The sequence below is a fragment of the Oryza sativa genome, chromosome 1, assembly GCF_034140825.1.
Source record: "Oryza sativa Japonica Group chromosome 1, ASM3414082v1".
Taxonomy (NCBI): Eukaryota; Viridiplantae; Streptophyta; class Magnoliopsida; order Poales; family Poaceae; genus Oryza; species Oryza sativa.
The window spans coordinates 6,263,397-6,276,221 of record NC_089035.1 but is presented as its reverse complement, the minus strand read 5'-3'; the positions used below and the strand labels follow the sequence as shown (position 1 = coordinate 6,276,221).

Sequence of the window (12,825 nt, the reverse complement as noted above, 5' to 3'; positions counted from 1 at the left end):
TGTTTGTATATATTTTTTTTGTGTAGATATGTAAAAAAGTAAGTTGTGCTTAAAGTACATTCACTCATAAACTAAGTCACAACAAAATAAATTTTAATTACATATTTATTTGAGTAAGTCAAATGGTCAAACTAACATATAAAAGTCAACGGCATTATATATTGAAAACAGGAGGAAGTACAATGGTGAATCGATCAACTTCCTTGAGTGAAAGAGTACAGACTGAGAGATATAGGTTGTATATCTTCATCCTAAAATACAAGCTATCTCATATTTTTGGGTAGCTAGGCTGACTTCTACCTCTAAGTGAGTTTGGGATGAAAAAAAAATCCCTCGTTTACTGTGAGGCTGCTTCCCAAACTGATAAACGGTGTGTTTTGTCTAAAAGCTTTCTACATACAAGTTTCTTTTGAAAATCTAATAAATCAATTTTAAGTTATAATAAATACTTAATTAATTATCTGATAATTGCTTGTCTCGTTTTACAAGTCATAAAAAATCCAAGTTAAACTATCCTGGAATCTTTTATATTTTGAAACGGATAGATATTACGGTATAGTACCACGAATGTCATTTCATCCAAAGAAAATAACCATTAAAAGGTAAGGAATGGAGAAAGGTAAGTGCTAATTGATCCCTTAATTAGGACTGTATTATGGATGGGTCATTGTTTCACTGTTGACTACTGATTGCTTAGTTGATGAGTCTGCATAATTAGCAGTACATGTGAGCAGTGAGCAAATTGGTAGCCGCCTGTCGGTGCCCCTGCAAGGTTTAAGGTTTTGATTCTTATTGACGAGGATTTGATTAAAGTTGATGTTTCGGGCTCGGATTAAGGGCTTTTAAACGGTATGCCTTTTGAAAAAGTTTTCTATATAGAAATTTCTTAGAATATTTTCTAAAATCTATTTGTACTAAGTTGTTAATATTTAATTTGTTCGTTTTGTACCCTTTTATAAAGTTGGAATAATCTATCACCCATCATCGACCATCTAAAACGAACGAGCCTACGTTCTGATCGCTACCTATGGTTGCTATCCAAACAACAGTGGTATATGTGTTGATCCATGGTTTGAACAAAGTATAAATATGGTCACAAATCTCACTACATAGTTGTATGCATCGGCATAGTAGAAACACAAAATAGCTCATGTCACTCTCTCTTGTGAGCAAATGCATATATGAGAATGAGACCAATTAACATGACTGCGAAATCACCACCATATCATGCTACCATGCTGGCCTTAGGTGAGACTGTTCTTTCTTTTATATATTGACATCCATGTCGTCTCACAAATATGCATATGCATCCGAAGCTTTGCATTGTCGCACGATCTTGATGCCCTTGGAAACTTGCGATTCTTTGTCAGTGCAAGTCCACATCGATCATCTTGTTAATTAATTAATTTTCTCTGATAAACCTGCAGTTAGCCGGTGTCAGTCAGACTGTCACTAGCTAGTGTCACCATGCGCATAGTGGTGAACTGGCCATTGCATGTTCTCGGATGGATATATAGTTTGCCGACGTAGCAGCGATTAGCAAACACGTAGTAGTAAATAGCATCAATCAATCAGTCACAATTTTGAGCAATCAAAGTATCAAACGCCTGATCTATAATGGAGAAAATGGTATGGTCTTGTTTTGTATATGCAGGGTCCAATTTGCATTAGTTTGGCGACTAAAAAGATCAAAGTGACAAGTTATAACGATAAGATGGTACTACAAGAAATAGTTGATAGTTGTTGTTGATCAAAGCCACACTAATGGTGTGGGGCACTACTAGTCTCTCCAACTTTTAATTCTGAGGTTTTTAGCCTTAGAGTACAGGAATTTAAGATATTCTGTATGGAATCTGAGGAATTTATTGTGTTTTAGACAGTGCAAGTGACAACCGGAGAACGTGGATCCGGTTCGGTGTTTCGCCATTAAGGTTGTTCATCAAGATAGCTTGTTTTATCCCCTTTATGATTTAAGTCGTCCTTAATTAATCTTCTTGTGATTAACCATCTTTTATCTGAACAACGATAGAGAAACGAAAATCCAAAGCATGTCAGTCAGGGGAAGGAACTCGCCACCTACCATATTGACCCATCACACTGGCACACTACTAGAAGGAATATAGATAGTCAGTTACCAACAAAACAAGTTTTTCTCCCCTAAATTCTGCTAAACAGCCATTGTTTAGTATAGTCGATCCGTACCCTATCTCAAATTAATGGAGCTAACAATCTAGTCATATTTCACTACTGAAACCCCACTGCAATCCTTATTGCTTTCATCATATTTATAATTCAGAATGTGTTGATTAGTCGCTTTAAGCACTGGCATCATAACAAAGGAATTAAAATTGGATGCCACTCACAATACGTGCTCTCGTAATTCCTTGAATGTGCGACTCAGTAATTTTCATAATTAGTACCCTGTCAATCGAGCGCGCTAGCGCGCTTTTGAAAGTATGCAAGCATGCAACTGTAAGGAAAAGATATCCTTAATAGCTAAGCTTCAAATATTTTTTTCTTTCAAATTACGTATCCGATCTATAATCATCCGATTATATAATTGTGTTCGTTATAATTAAATCTTTATAACAAATCCTTAATATTCTGATGAAAAGAAAATAATGTTGTAAATTACTTTTGTCGGTGACATGGAACCGGGGGTATCTTGACTAGAGGTTTGGGGCAGCCGCGGTCACCCACGTGGCCTGACCCCCTCGGGGGGGTCGGGCCCGAGGGTGATGTGGCCGCCCCTCCCTCTGTCTCCCCGAGGGGTCGGGCCGCTTCCGTTTCGGCCCCGAGGGCTGGGGCGCCCCGACCCCCTGTGGGTTTGGCGCCACGTGTGTGGGTTAGGTGAGCACAGCGGCGCTCACCTAACCGCGTTTATTGCGGGTTGGACGAGCGCCCCACGCCGCATTTAATGCAGCGCAGCACACTCGTTCGGTCCGTGACAGGTCACAGTGTGTGACCGGTCACAGACCGGTCAGATCGCGGGTTAGGTGGCAACAGGCGGCCTTTCGCACGCCTCGCCCCGTCCCGTCGGAATGATGAGAGCCTCTAGGCACTCGTCCCTAGCCGGAGCCGGCGTGCTAACTCCTGGAGTTAGCACGTCAGTCCCGGCTAGATTCATACCAGGCTTCATCGCAACCATTACAAGGAAGTCATTTTATGAAGAAGGACTGACGTGTGGCATGCTAAACTGACGCGTGGTAGACAAGAATGACCGGTTTGTGACGGGTCTGACGCCGGTCACGTCATCGGCAGACAACCGTGCTCCCACGTTGCGCCTGCTTCCGGCGGAGTGGAGGTAGGTATGGCCCATCCCATCGGAGGGTCATTCGGACAGCAGCCATGGCAAATCTCCGCCCATTAATGAGGGAGTAACAGGGAGATCCCCGGTGTCAGGCGAGTGATGACGCTGGGCCTCACTCAAAGACAAGATGTGATTTAGCTTCCAGGCGAAGGCGCAAGCCAGTCTTTTTTTTTTGGAAGATAGGGTGAGTCCCCACCCAGAAGAAGAGTAGGTAGAAGTGGTGCATGTGGTATCCCCTTGAGATATAAAAGGAGGACCTTGTCCACTTAAGAGGGGGACGACTGGGAGAACACCGGGGCTCGTAGAGGACAGAAAGAGGAAGAGGGTCTCTAGAGTTTAAACTCTCTTGCTCTCCAGCTCTTTGTAACTCCTTCATACACAGATCCACCAGAACACAGGAGTAGGGTATTACGCTTCTCAGCGGCCCGAACCTGTCTACATCGCCCGTGTCTTGCGCATTTGCTCTCTCGCGAAACATTCCACAGATCGAGGGCTTAGAACCTCACCTAGCGCCCCCGGCCGAACTGGCAAAGGGGGGCCCGCGCGGTCTCCCGGTGAGGAGCCCCACGCTCCGTCAACTTTATATATGAAAACTACTTTTACCATACATGTAAATTACTTTAAAATTTGTGGTAGCGCTATTCCGAGCGCTAGAGCGCGGAATATTGTTCCTAGCACCGCACATCACGCCCAGAGTCCGCAAAAACTGGTGTTCGGTTGCCCACGTTCGATCTGTGTAGATTAGTTCTATTTGAATTCGGGGTAAATCAATTATAGATCCGTAAAATCGGTGGTCGGTTGAAAATAATCGTTGTAATTGGTTTATCTCTGTTTCCAATCGAGGTAGTTACGATATGATGTGCAACAAACTGAGACCAAATCTTGTAGCAATCGAATTACTATCGATGTAAATGAAAATTGATGGTGCATGTGCCTGTAGTAATTGGATTAACAACAACCATGCTTGGTGAAATCTTGTGGTAATCAAGTTACTGTCGACATAAATGAAAATTGATGGTGCTTGTAGTAGTTGGATTATGAATAATATTGGTTGATCAAAACTTGTAGTATTCGTATTATTGTCGATGTAAATGAAAATTGATGATGCATTAACTTGTAGTAATTGCATTATTGCCAGCCTTGATTGATGATTTCTTATAATGAGTGCATCAAGCAAGAAAAAAAGGAAAAATAAATAAGGAGGGAGTTACTGGGGCCTAATTAGTTTACCCCCAAATAATATGTGAATAAATTTTTTACTTATACATTGAATCACTCCATCCTAAATCACGGGACAAAAAATAAAGATTTTACATGCACATCATAGTAAAAGCACAAGAATAAAAATTTTACACACAAACACAGCAATACACGCCATCGCCAGTTCCTCGTGACGGCTGAATGGAGTTTCTGTCTGCTAGAGAGAGCAAGAAGACAAAGCGGCGGAGATGCAGGCTGGAGCCGAGGCAGCACCAAGTCTGGCCGCTGCGATCTCGGTAGGAGCCGGATCCGGCGACAGAGCCAAAGATGGAGGTCGTCGTTGCTGTTGTCACCGCCTCACTGTCATAAAATGGGTAACGACAGAGGTGATGAAACAAATCACAGTTTCTTGCCGATGTTACCAAATCAATTGACCATCACAAACAGGATCTCCGTCATGCAAAGGAGAATAGAGAAGCACGCCAAGATGAGTGCTCAACCCAATCGAAGTCAGACTGCATAGAATCAAGAATGATAAAGAATTTAATTAATCATAGATTGTATACAATTCTTGCAAGAAATCAAGAATCTCATTAGGAATTGCTGAGAGAACTCACCGTCCCCACGACGTTCACCTCATTCGCCATGGGCCAGACGTCTCTTCAGCATCGATCTGAAACGGATGTTGTGGCAGCGAGGCCTGAAGCAGTGCCTTCGCCTCAAGCGTCGCCGGCCACCGCTCGCCGGCCACCGCCACGGTGTCGTCGTCCTCCTCCTCCATGGTGCGTTGCCGATCTGTGGGCTGGAATGGTGGATCGATTCATATCCCAAAAAAAAGGAAAAAATGAAGTGGGGGTGAGAGTGGTTGGTTGGGTACGGGAAAAATAGAATATATACCAGAAGTAGAGAAGTTACTCTGATAATGGTGGGAGCACGATGCGGGATGTGGGGTGGGATCGAAAGGGAAGTTGTTTTTATTATCAAAGTAAATCGTTTACTCCGATAACGGTAGGAGTGGAATGACGGGACGTGGAGTGGGATCGTAACCAGAGAAGTTGTTTTTATCAAAGTAAATCGTTTACTCTGATAATGGTGGGAGCGGGATGATGGAAAGTGGGGTGAGGTGGGCCTGGCTGATACACGTTTGGCGCTTGGAATATAGGAGCGCGCAGCACTCCCAATAGTAGTTATATTAAATTTGACTAATTTACTTCTTAGATATTTGTGAAAGTAAATTTAATAGATTCTAAAAGTAACTTACACAAATCATAATTACTTCTAATGTTTATTCTTAAAAAAGCAGTATCGGTATTTCTAGATGGTTAATTCTATTTTTTTTTCCAGAGAGTTACATTTAGAGTACCATGAAAAGGTATTTCTATTACTTCAGAATTACTCGTAATACCGTGAAATTACTTCCCTCTAGTAGTGTATTTACTACTGTAATTATTTTATTAGAGTTATTTTCCCTTGTTGTATAGTTACTTCTAATATCGTCAAGGTTACTTATATTCTGTTAGAGTTACTTCCTATATGATGCCGCCACCCCGTTCCGCTACAGCTCCGCCCCGCCACTCCACCCACTCCTTTGCTCCACCCCACATGCTTCGCCCCACCTAGGGGTGGGCAGAAAAAAACCGAACCGAACTAACCGAGACCGAAAATTTCGGTCACAAATTCGGTCCTCAGTTGCAACTAACCGAATTTTACACGGTCTTTTCGGTCATCTCCTTCAGTTAACCAAAATAACCGAACTGACCGAATTAATGTAAAAGCCCAATACAGCCTAATAGCCCATTAAAGAAAACCCTAACTTTCCATACCCCGTCCCCTCCTCTCCTTCCCACTCCACCGATCCTCCCCACATGCGCCGCACTTTCCTAGCGCTCGCATGTGTCTCCGCTTTCTCCTCCTCCGCTCCTCGCACCACGCCTCTCCGCCATCTCGCGCACGCGGCGCCGCCGCTGCCTTCTCCTCCTCACGCCGTGTCGCCGCCCTCTCCCCCACGGCGCAGCGCCCGCTCCCCACTTCCGCTCTTTCGCCAATTTCTTTGCGGCGTCCGCCCCCAATCACAGAACCACTTCGCCTTCCCTCTCCTACTCACCTCTCTGCCCTCCCAAGCGACCTGATGGCCTCGATGACGGAGGAGACTGATGGGAGATGTAGCCAGCGGGAGTAGCGACGAGGAAGAGATGGATGGATCTCGACCTTCTGGCTGGATTTGATTTGCTTGATTTGATTTTTTTTCCATGAATATGCTCTACTTGCTGCTTGTTGCATCATCATATTTTAGTCCTTCATCCGATTTGCTTTTTCATCAATCTTGTAAGAGTACTTAAATTTTTTTGTGCTGAGTTCGGTCTACGACCGAGACCGAACCAAATTAACCGAAGACCGAAGTACTCGGTCTTAAGTTTTCTCGAAGACCGATCGGTCTTATGATCCTAAAGACCGAATTTTCAAAAAAACCGAAGAACCGAACCGAATTTTTCGGTTAGACCGAATGCCCATCCCTAGCCCCACCGGTCTGCTCCAGTCGCTGCTCGCTGTTTGGCTACGCCGGCCGCTACGCCCCGCCCGTCGCCCGCTCCAAGGGAGAGAGAAGAATAGACTAGTGAGGCTGACATGTGGGGCTACATGGGCCCCACCATTTTTATTACTTGTGTGTAGCTGACATGTGGGTTCTATGGGTTTTATTATTTTTATGGATCAATTGCCACGTACACGTTACATCAATGCCACATAAGATGAAGACCTAGTCAAAGAAGCCATGTAGGCACCACGTCAAAATTGAGGGACCTAAAATGAACTTATTCCCCCTAAAAACAGGGCATTCTCTCCCAGAGGCCAGAGGCCAGATCGATCGCTCCATCCAGCCATCGAGCCCAATTCATGCCTAAAGCCCATCTTGGGAGAAAAATCACCACATTGGACCCGGTTAAGCCCATCATGAGCCCATGTGTGATATCATAAATTTGGCCCATGTTGGCTATATCTGTTGAGTCTATTACATTGGAACTCTGAAACACAAATTTGAATGCAACAGAGCAACTGGAAAGATCAGATCAAATTCTTCCGAAGTACTCCCTCCGTTTCGTATCATAAGTTATTTTTTATTCTTTTTCCTAATCAAACTTCTTCAAGTTTGATAGAAATATTTAGCACAATCTCTAACACCAAATTAGTTTTATTAAATGCAACGTTGAATATATTTTGATTATATTTTGTTTTGTATTGAAAGTGTGGCTATATTTTTAAAAAAAAAAACTTTAATTGTAACTGAAAAAAATTCAAAGCAACTTATAACACGGAAGCGACAACTTCCGACGTCTGCACCGAATGTTGTAGGCAACTGCCAACCAGGATGATCCAATTAAGTTGTCCCAATCAACATCAACATCTCGGCATTCCACAAGCACTAATCCAGAAATCATCATGTCACACACACAGCGAAACAGACACCGAAACAGACGAAGCAACAACTCTTCAATGTCTATGGGCATGGGCATGCAATTAATCGCTGACAATCTCTCCACAAATTCAGAACCAACCAACGAGTAGAGATAATCGATCTATCCATAAGGAATCATGCACAAAAACATTTTCCTACCAACTGGAATTCTGTCACGACACTAAATCAACCAAACGGAGATAGTAGTGTATATATGTAGCAGCAGCAAGATCTGATGATGATCTGAGATCAGATCAGCAGGGTATCTTGGAGGTGAACCAGGTCATGACATGGAGCGGCGCCTTGACGAGCTCCACCGCCACCTCCAGCAGCACGGTCACGCACAGGCAGCACGGGCAGATGCACGAGATCGGCAGCCTGCACCACACGTACATTGGGTTAATAATGAATTCATCTCATCTCATCTCGACCGATCCAATCCAGGATTAATCTCGAAACGGGAGAGAGAGAGAGAGACGGGGAGTTGTACGTACCCGACGATCCAGATGATGGCGCCAATGAAGGAGACGACGACGGCGAGGAGCGCGAAGGGGAGGCCGAGCAGCCACCCGATCGGCCGGCAGTCGCCACCGCAGCAGCACATCCCGTTGTCTTCTTACTTCAATTCACTGCTGCTGCTACTTCAATTCCCTTTGCCCGTTTGCTTTGGCGCGTGGAAACCGAAGCGGAATCCCAGGGGATATATGAAGCCGACGACGACGACGACGACGAAAACCACCACGCTGTCTCGGCGTCTCGCGGAGTCGCTTTCCGGCAGAGAGAGAGAAGTCGACGCCTCTCGTCTCGTCAGACCCACCCTTCTGCCGCCGCCAAGTGTAGAACGGTTGTTGGAGACTTGGGGCCGGGGTTGAGATAATCCGCCAGGGGCAGATCCGAGCCGTTGCTAGGGCCAAACGGGCGGTCGTGGGAGTTGCCGTGCGACGCCGCCAGTGTTTGACCGGTGCAACGGCCGTATATGTATATCTGCGCGGACGCGTGGCGGCGCGGTGGCGTTAGGCTGGCCCCGCACCGAACGAGTTGGAATGGGGAGGCGAAGGATCGGTTGAGCCACCGGCCCCCCCCCCCCCCCCCCACACGTACTCAGTGTTCGTCGCGTATTTGCGCACTCATTGTTTTGCTTATTCGCAGAACAAACGAAATGGTATATTTATAAATAAAAAGTAATTTATGAATAAAACTTTTATATATGTATTCTTAGCGATATAAAAGCAAAGGCTAAAAAACTTTGATAAAATAACCTTAAAATCAGCTCTAAATTTAAAATTAAAAATTTAAATTTTAGCTGATAAATATAAACATAAGCGAAAAGATGAGACTCTTGAATTTGCCGAGCAAACGTACACTGGTTAGCAACTGCTCTTTCCGTCTCAATATAAATGTTATATCTACATTAGGTTATATTTATATTGAGATGGAAGGAGTACTACCTGAATCCAAACTCTGATTGATCTCTTCCGTTTTTGATAATACGCAATCGGAGCAGGAGAGAGGTTTTGGATTATGGATAGTACTGGAATGCGGTGATTAGGATGGAAGAAGCATTCTGGACGATACAGGATCGGACATCTGGGCACGATTACTCCTCCTGGAAGTAAAAACCAGCCGTCACGGCCGATAGTGACGCTCGTTGTCGTTGGCAGGTGCATTACATAGGCTGAAATGTTTGGTACCCCATTACATATTAGTCTTGATGATTCAATATACTTTTGCAGGTTGGCACCGTTTTTTACTTGACGCTCTTAGCATCTCCCTCGGAGAAACTTTCCCGCCTCCCAGCGGCAAAGCCTCAACGCTCGAGCTGATTCATGTTGGCTGGAGTACTGTTTTGGTTGTCCCAATGGTTGGCGCTTCACTTATCGTGCAGCAATTTGGCAAAGCTGATATTCAAGAAATAGGTGTTAACGATGTTATTGATCAACGATATGAACTCAGAACGGAAACTGATGTTCAGCAACAAAAATATTTGCAAGCCTCCGCTGATAAATTTTTAATGCAACCTGGTTTTATCATCCCATGAAGTCATCCTGACAGCAGAAACACGTTTATACTTTAATATAACAAAGGGAATCAGATGCGTTATGCAATACTTCGGATTTAAATGAACAAATTTAACACGAGCCGAACAAACCATAATTGGCCAATGCTGACGACAACTTCAGTTTCGGGTATTTCTTTAGAAGAAAACGTACTACTACTTTGAAGTTGGTTTGTAGCACATCGCAAGTCCTTTTTGCCCTCCAAATTTGGGTACTATGGTAGTAACAAAGAAGCATTCGGTACATTTTAGACCTTGGAATTTTCAAGGATTTTTATGAGGTTATGAATATGGCCCAATGCAAGGCTGCCTAATAGACTTGCTGTGTCGTGGCATGTGGGCAGCCGGCAAGTGGGACCCAACTGTCAACAAGAATTTGATTGGGATTTGGCATATACAGTTTACACTTAGAATAAGTTGTTTGGGATTATGTTGTTAACAGGAGTTATGTTGGCACTCATGTTGAACATTTGTTTTCTTTCTACAAATTGTATAATAGAAAAAAAAACTGACGTGCAAAAAATAAACAAGAGGTTGCCGAATTAACTATGTATAGTTGCAGGAATGACTAGGTGTAGGCAATTGTGATTGTTGCTGTGAAAAATAAACCAATGAAAGGAGATTCAGTTACTAAATTGTTAGTAAAGTACCTCCAATTCTCTTTTTTCTTCAGGTGAGATCTAGCCATTCAAGCTTGAATTCTCCTTTTCCATCTCAACTATACAAGCTAATCTATCATGCACCTGTGACAGGTACGCGGTAAGAGGTCCATCGAAAACATTAGTATGCGATAAGCATAAAATTAGTCTCTCACCTCCGAAAGTTTACTTGGCGTTTCATGTTTGAACTTCTCTTGATACCTGCATAACATAAAAAAGTAACATCTTATTCATGTAGCATCAAAATATTCTTAGACTAGTAGTCATGTAGCTACAAAGTATTCTTCATTTGTCATTGTAATGTCATTAGAAAGCATTTACGTTTTCTCGACTTCTGAATGCAGAGACTAGTTTAAGTCATTCAAGTAATATCTTACTAGAATTTGTACGGATTCATGTAGTTAATCTATTACAAACCAGACACTGAAATAGAAAATCAGGCCTCAATAAGTCAATATCACAGCTGCATTACAACTTTACCATTCTCGGGGTATACCAGCTTCATCACGAGCTGGGTAGTTAAATGGACCCTTCAGCACCACATCATGCTCCTTTATTAAGTCTGCAATGTTAAAGATTCCATGAACCAACATTTTCATAATTGAATTTAATGGGTCATAAGGAGACAAACTAACCTCTAAAAGTTGCATCTGGGACACGACCCATCATTTGGCATACTTTTAGGAACCAATGCAGACCTACAGAAACATGTGCAAGCTCTTCCTGTGCTACTTTAGTCACGATATCTGCAGATCTATGATCCCCGAAACCAAGTAACTTTTGGACAAGCCTTGGTCCAGCATCGAGGCCTCGAGCTTCCTATTAAAGTTCTAATAATCAACAATTTCATCAATTGCAACAAGGCAAAGCTCTTCAGCAAGTACCCTACCTGAAGCCTACTATCTCGAAATGAAATAGGTATTTTACAGAAGAAATAGATAATGATCTGGAACCTGAACTAGCGGTATCACTGCCAATCGTGCAGAAACGTCATTTGAGGATTTCGCACACTCCCTCCACAGAAGATTGTGAACAGGCATATCACCATAGCTGTACCAAAGGAAAAAATAACAATTATAATTGACAACAATATGTTGTGTTTTATCTAAATAAATTTCTTCAAGTAAATAGAAATATTCATACGATTAACTGAATAAGTAATCCACGCCACATTAGCTGTGCTGCTCACCTGAACCCAAGCTCAGCAAGACGCTGAGAATACCATCGAAAATGCCGGCTTTCGTCATCAGCCACACGCGCAAAATCCACGAAGAAGCCATCTCCCAGCGTGTCCCGGAGCGGCGAGAATCGCACGACCGTGTCCCAGGCAAGGTCGATCGCATTGAGCTCGACGTGCGCCAACATGTGGAGCATGTACGCGTTGAGAGGCACCCCCATCTGCTTGTGCGTGGTGATCTCCTTCTGTGTCACCTACGGCAAACAAGAGCATCAGCAACAGGAGAGCGGCCCTGAACCCGCTCGATGAAATGCCTCAACGAACTAAGCGAGAGTAAGGTAAACGAGGAGGTTGGGGAGAAAAGCATATCTACCACGATGGGCTTGTCAGGCCTGGCGGGGTGGTCAGGGGCTTCGGCCATGCCGACGGGGAGCCCGGCGACCAACCGGGAGAAGGCGGCGTGCGTGAGCCGCGCCTTGGAGAGGGGGTCGGCAGTGGACAGCACGAGCGCGCCCATCTCGGCCAGCGACGAGCCGGCGCTGGCTTCCTCCGAGCCGGACTCGTCGGCGGCGTCCGGGGAGGCGCAGGGCCCGTGCGGGCCCCACGTGCGGAGGTCGCTGGGCGGGGCACGGCGCCAGGCGTGGAGCCCTGGCCATGGGAGCGGCGAGGCGGCGGTGGAGGCGGAAGCCGCGGTGGCGAAGAGACGGCGCGGCGTGGGGCCACGCGGGAGTGGGAACGAGAGCGGCGGCAGCCGCCGGAGCGGGAGCATATCTCGCCGGAGTGGCAGACGCGTGAGGTGGGGAGGTTTATGGCTGAGACCTGCGATAACGGTCAATCCGCCGTCAATGGCATCGTCCAGGACGGCAGATTTGTTTGTACTACTTCGTACTTTGTGTGGTCGTCATTGCTGTGCTTTAAAAGTTTCAAGCACGTTACGATATATAACAAATTGAAATTTGAACAGTTTCGAAT

The 12,825-nt window shown here is 44.7% G+C and overlaps 2 protein-coding genes across 3 annotated transcripts; both read right to left on the bottom strand.

Moving 5' to 3' along the window:
* Positions 1 to 7,979: 7,979 nt before the first annotated feature.
* Positions 7,980 to 9,146, bottom strand: LOC4325256 (signaling peptide TAXIMIN 1). The gene is made up of 2 exons (XM_015792640.3): positions 8,456 to 9,146; positions 7,980 to 8,339 (listed from the first exon to the last, which is right to left on the bottom strand). The coding sequence occupies exons 1-2, from the start codon at positions 8,563 to 8,565 to the stop codon at positions 8,216 to 8,218; spliced, it is 234 nt and encodes a 77-aa protein (XP_015648126.1). The 5' UTR covers positions 8,566 to 9,146; the 3' UTR covers positions 7,980 to 8,215.
* A 422-nt stretch (positions 9,147 to 9,568) lies between these two features.
* Positions 9,569 to 12,697, bottom strand: LOC9269554 (uncharacterized). 2 transcript variants are annotated; one of them, XM_066306934.1, is made up of 8 exons: positions 12,227 to 12,697; positions 11,866 to 12,107; positions 11,630 to 11,726; positions 11,312 to 11,495; positions 11,157 to 11,238; positions 10,832 to 10,877; positions 10,668 to 10,760; positions 9,569 to 10,006 (listed from the first exon to the last, which is right to left on the bottom strand). In XM_066306934.1, the coding sequence occupies exons 1-7, from the start codon at positions 12,620 to 12,622 to the stop codon at positions 10,698 to 10,700; spliced, it is 1,110 nt and encodes a 369-aa protein (XP_066163031.1). In that variant the 5' UTR covers positions 12,623 to 12,697; the 3' UTR covers positions 9,569 to 10,006; positions 10,668 to 10,697. The 2 variants fall into 2 exon arrangements, with proteins under 2 accessions (XP_066163031.1, XP_015648114.1); XM_015792628.3 differs by having other exon boundaries at positions 9,569 to 9,859.
* Between the last annotated feature and the right edge of the window lie 128 nt (positions 12,698 to 12,825).

Excerpts from the sequence above, each read along its gene's own strand:
- LOC9269554 (XM_066306934.1), bottom strand. The coding sequence starts at position 12,622 with ATGCTCCCGCTCCGGCGGCTGCCGCCGCTCTCGTTCCCACTCCCGCGT. Across the intron at positions 11,496-11,629 it reads CAGTGATACCGCTAGTTCAG|GAAGCTCGAGGCCTCGATGC; the intron begins GTTCCAGATCAT and ends GAACTTTAATAG. Across the intron at positions 10,761-10,831 it reads CGCCAAGTAAACTTTCGGAG|GTGCATGATAGATTAGCTTG; the intron begins GTGAGAGACTAA and ends TACCTGTCACAG.
- LOC4325256 (XM_015792640.3), bottom strand. The coding sequence starts at position 8,565 with ATGTGCTGCTGCGGTGGCGACTGCCGGCCGATCGGGTGGCTGCTCGGC. Across the intron at positions 8,340-8,455 it reads GCCATCATCTGGATCGTCGG|GCTGCCGATCTCGTGCATCT; the intron begins GTACGTACAACT and ends CGTGTGGTGCAG.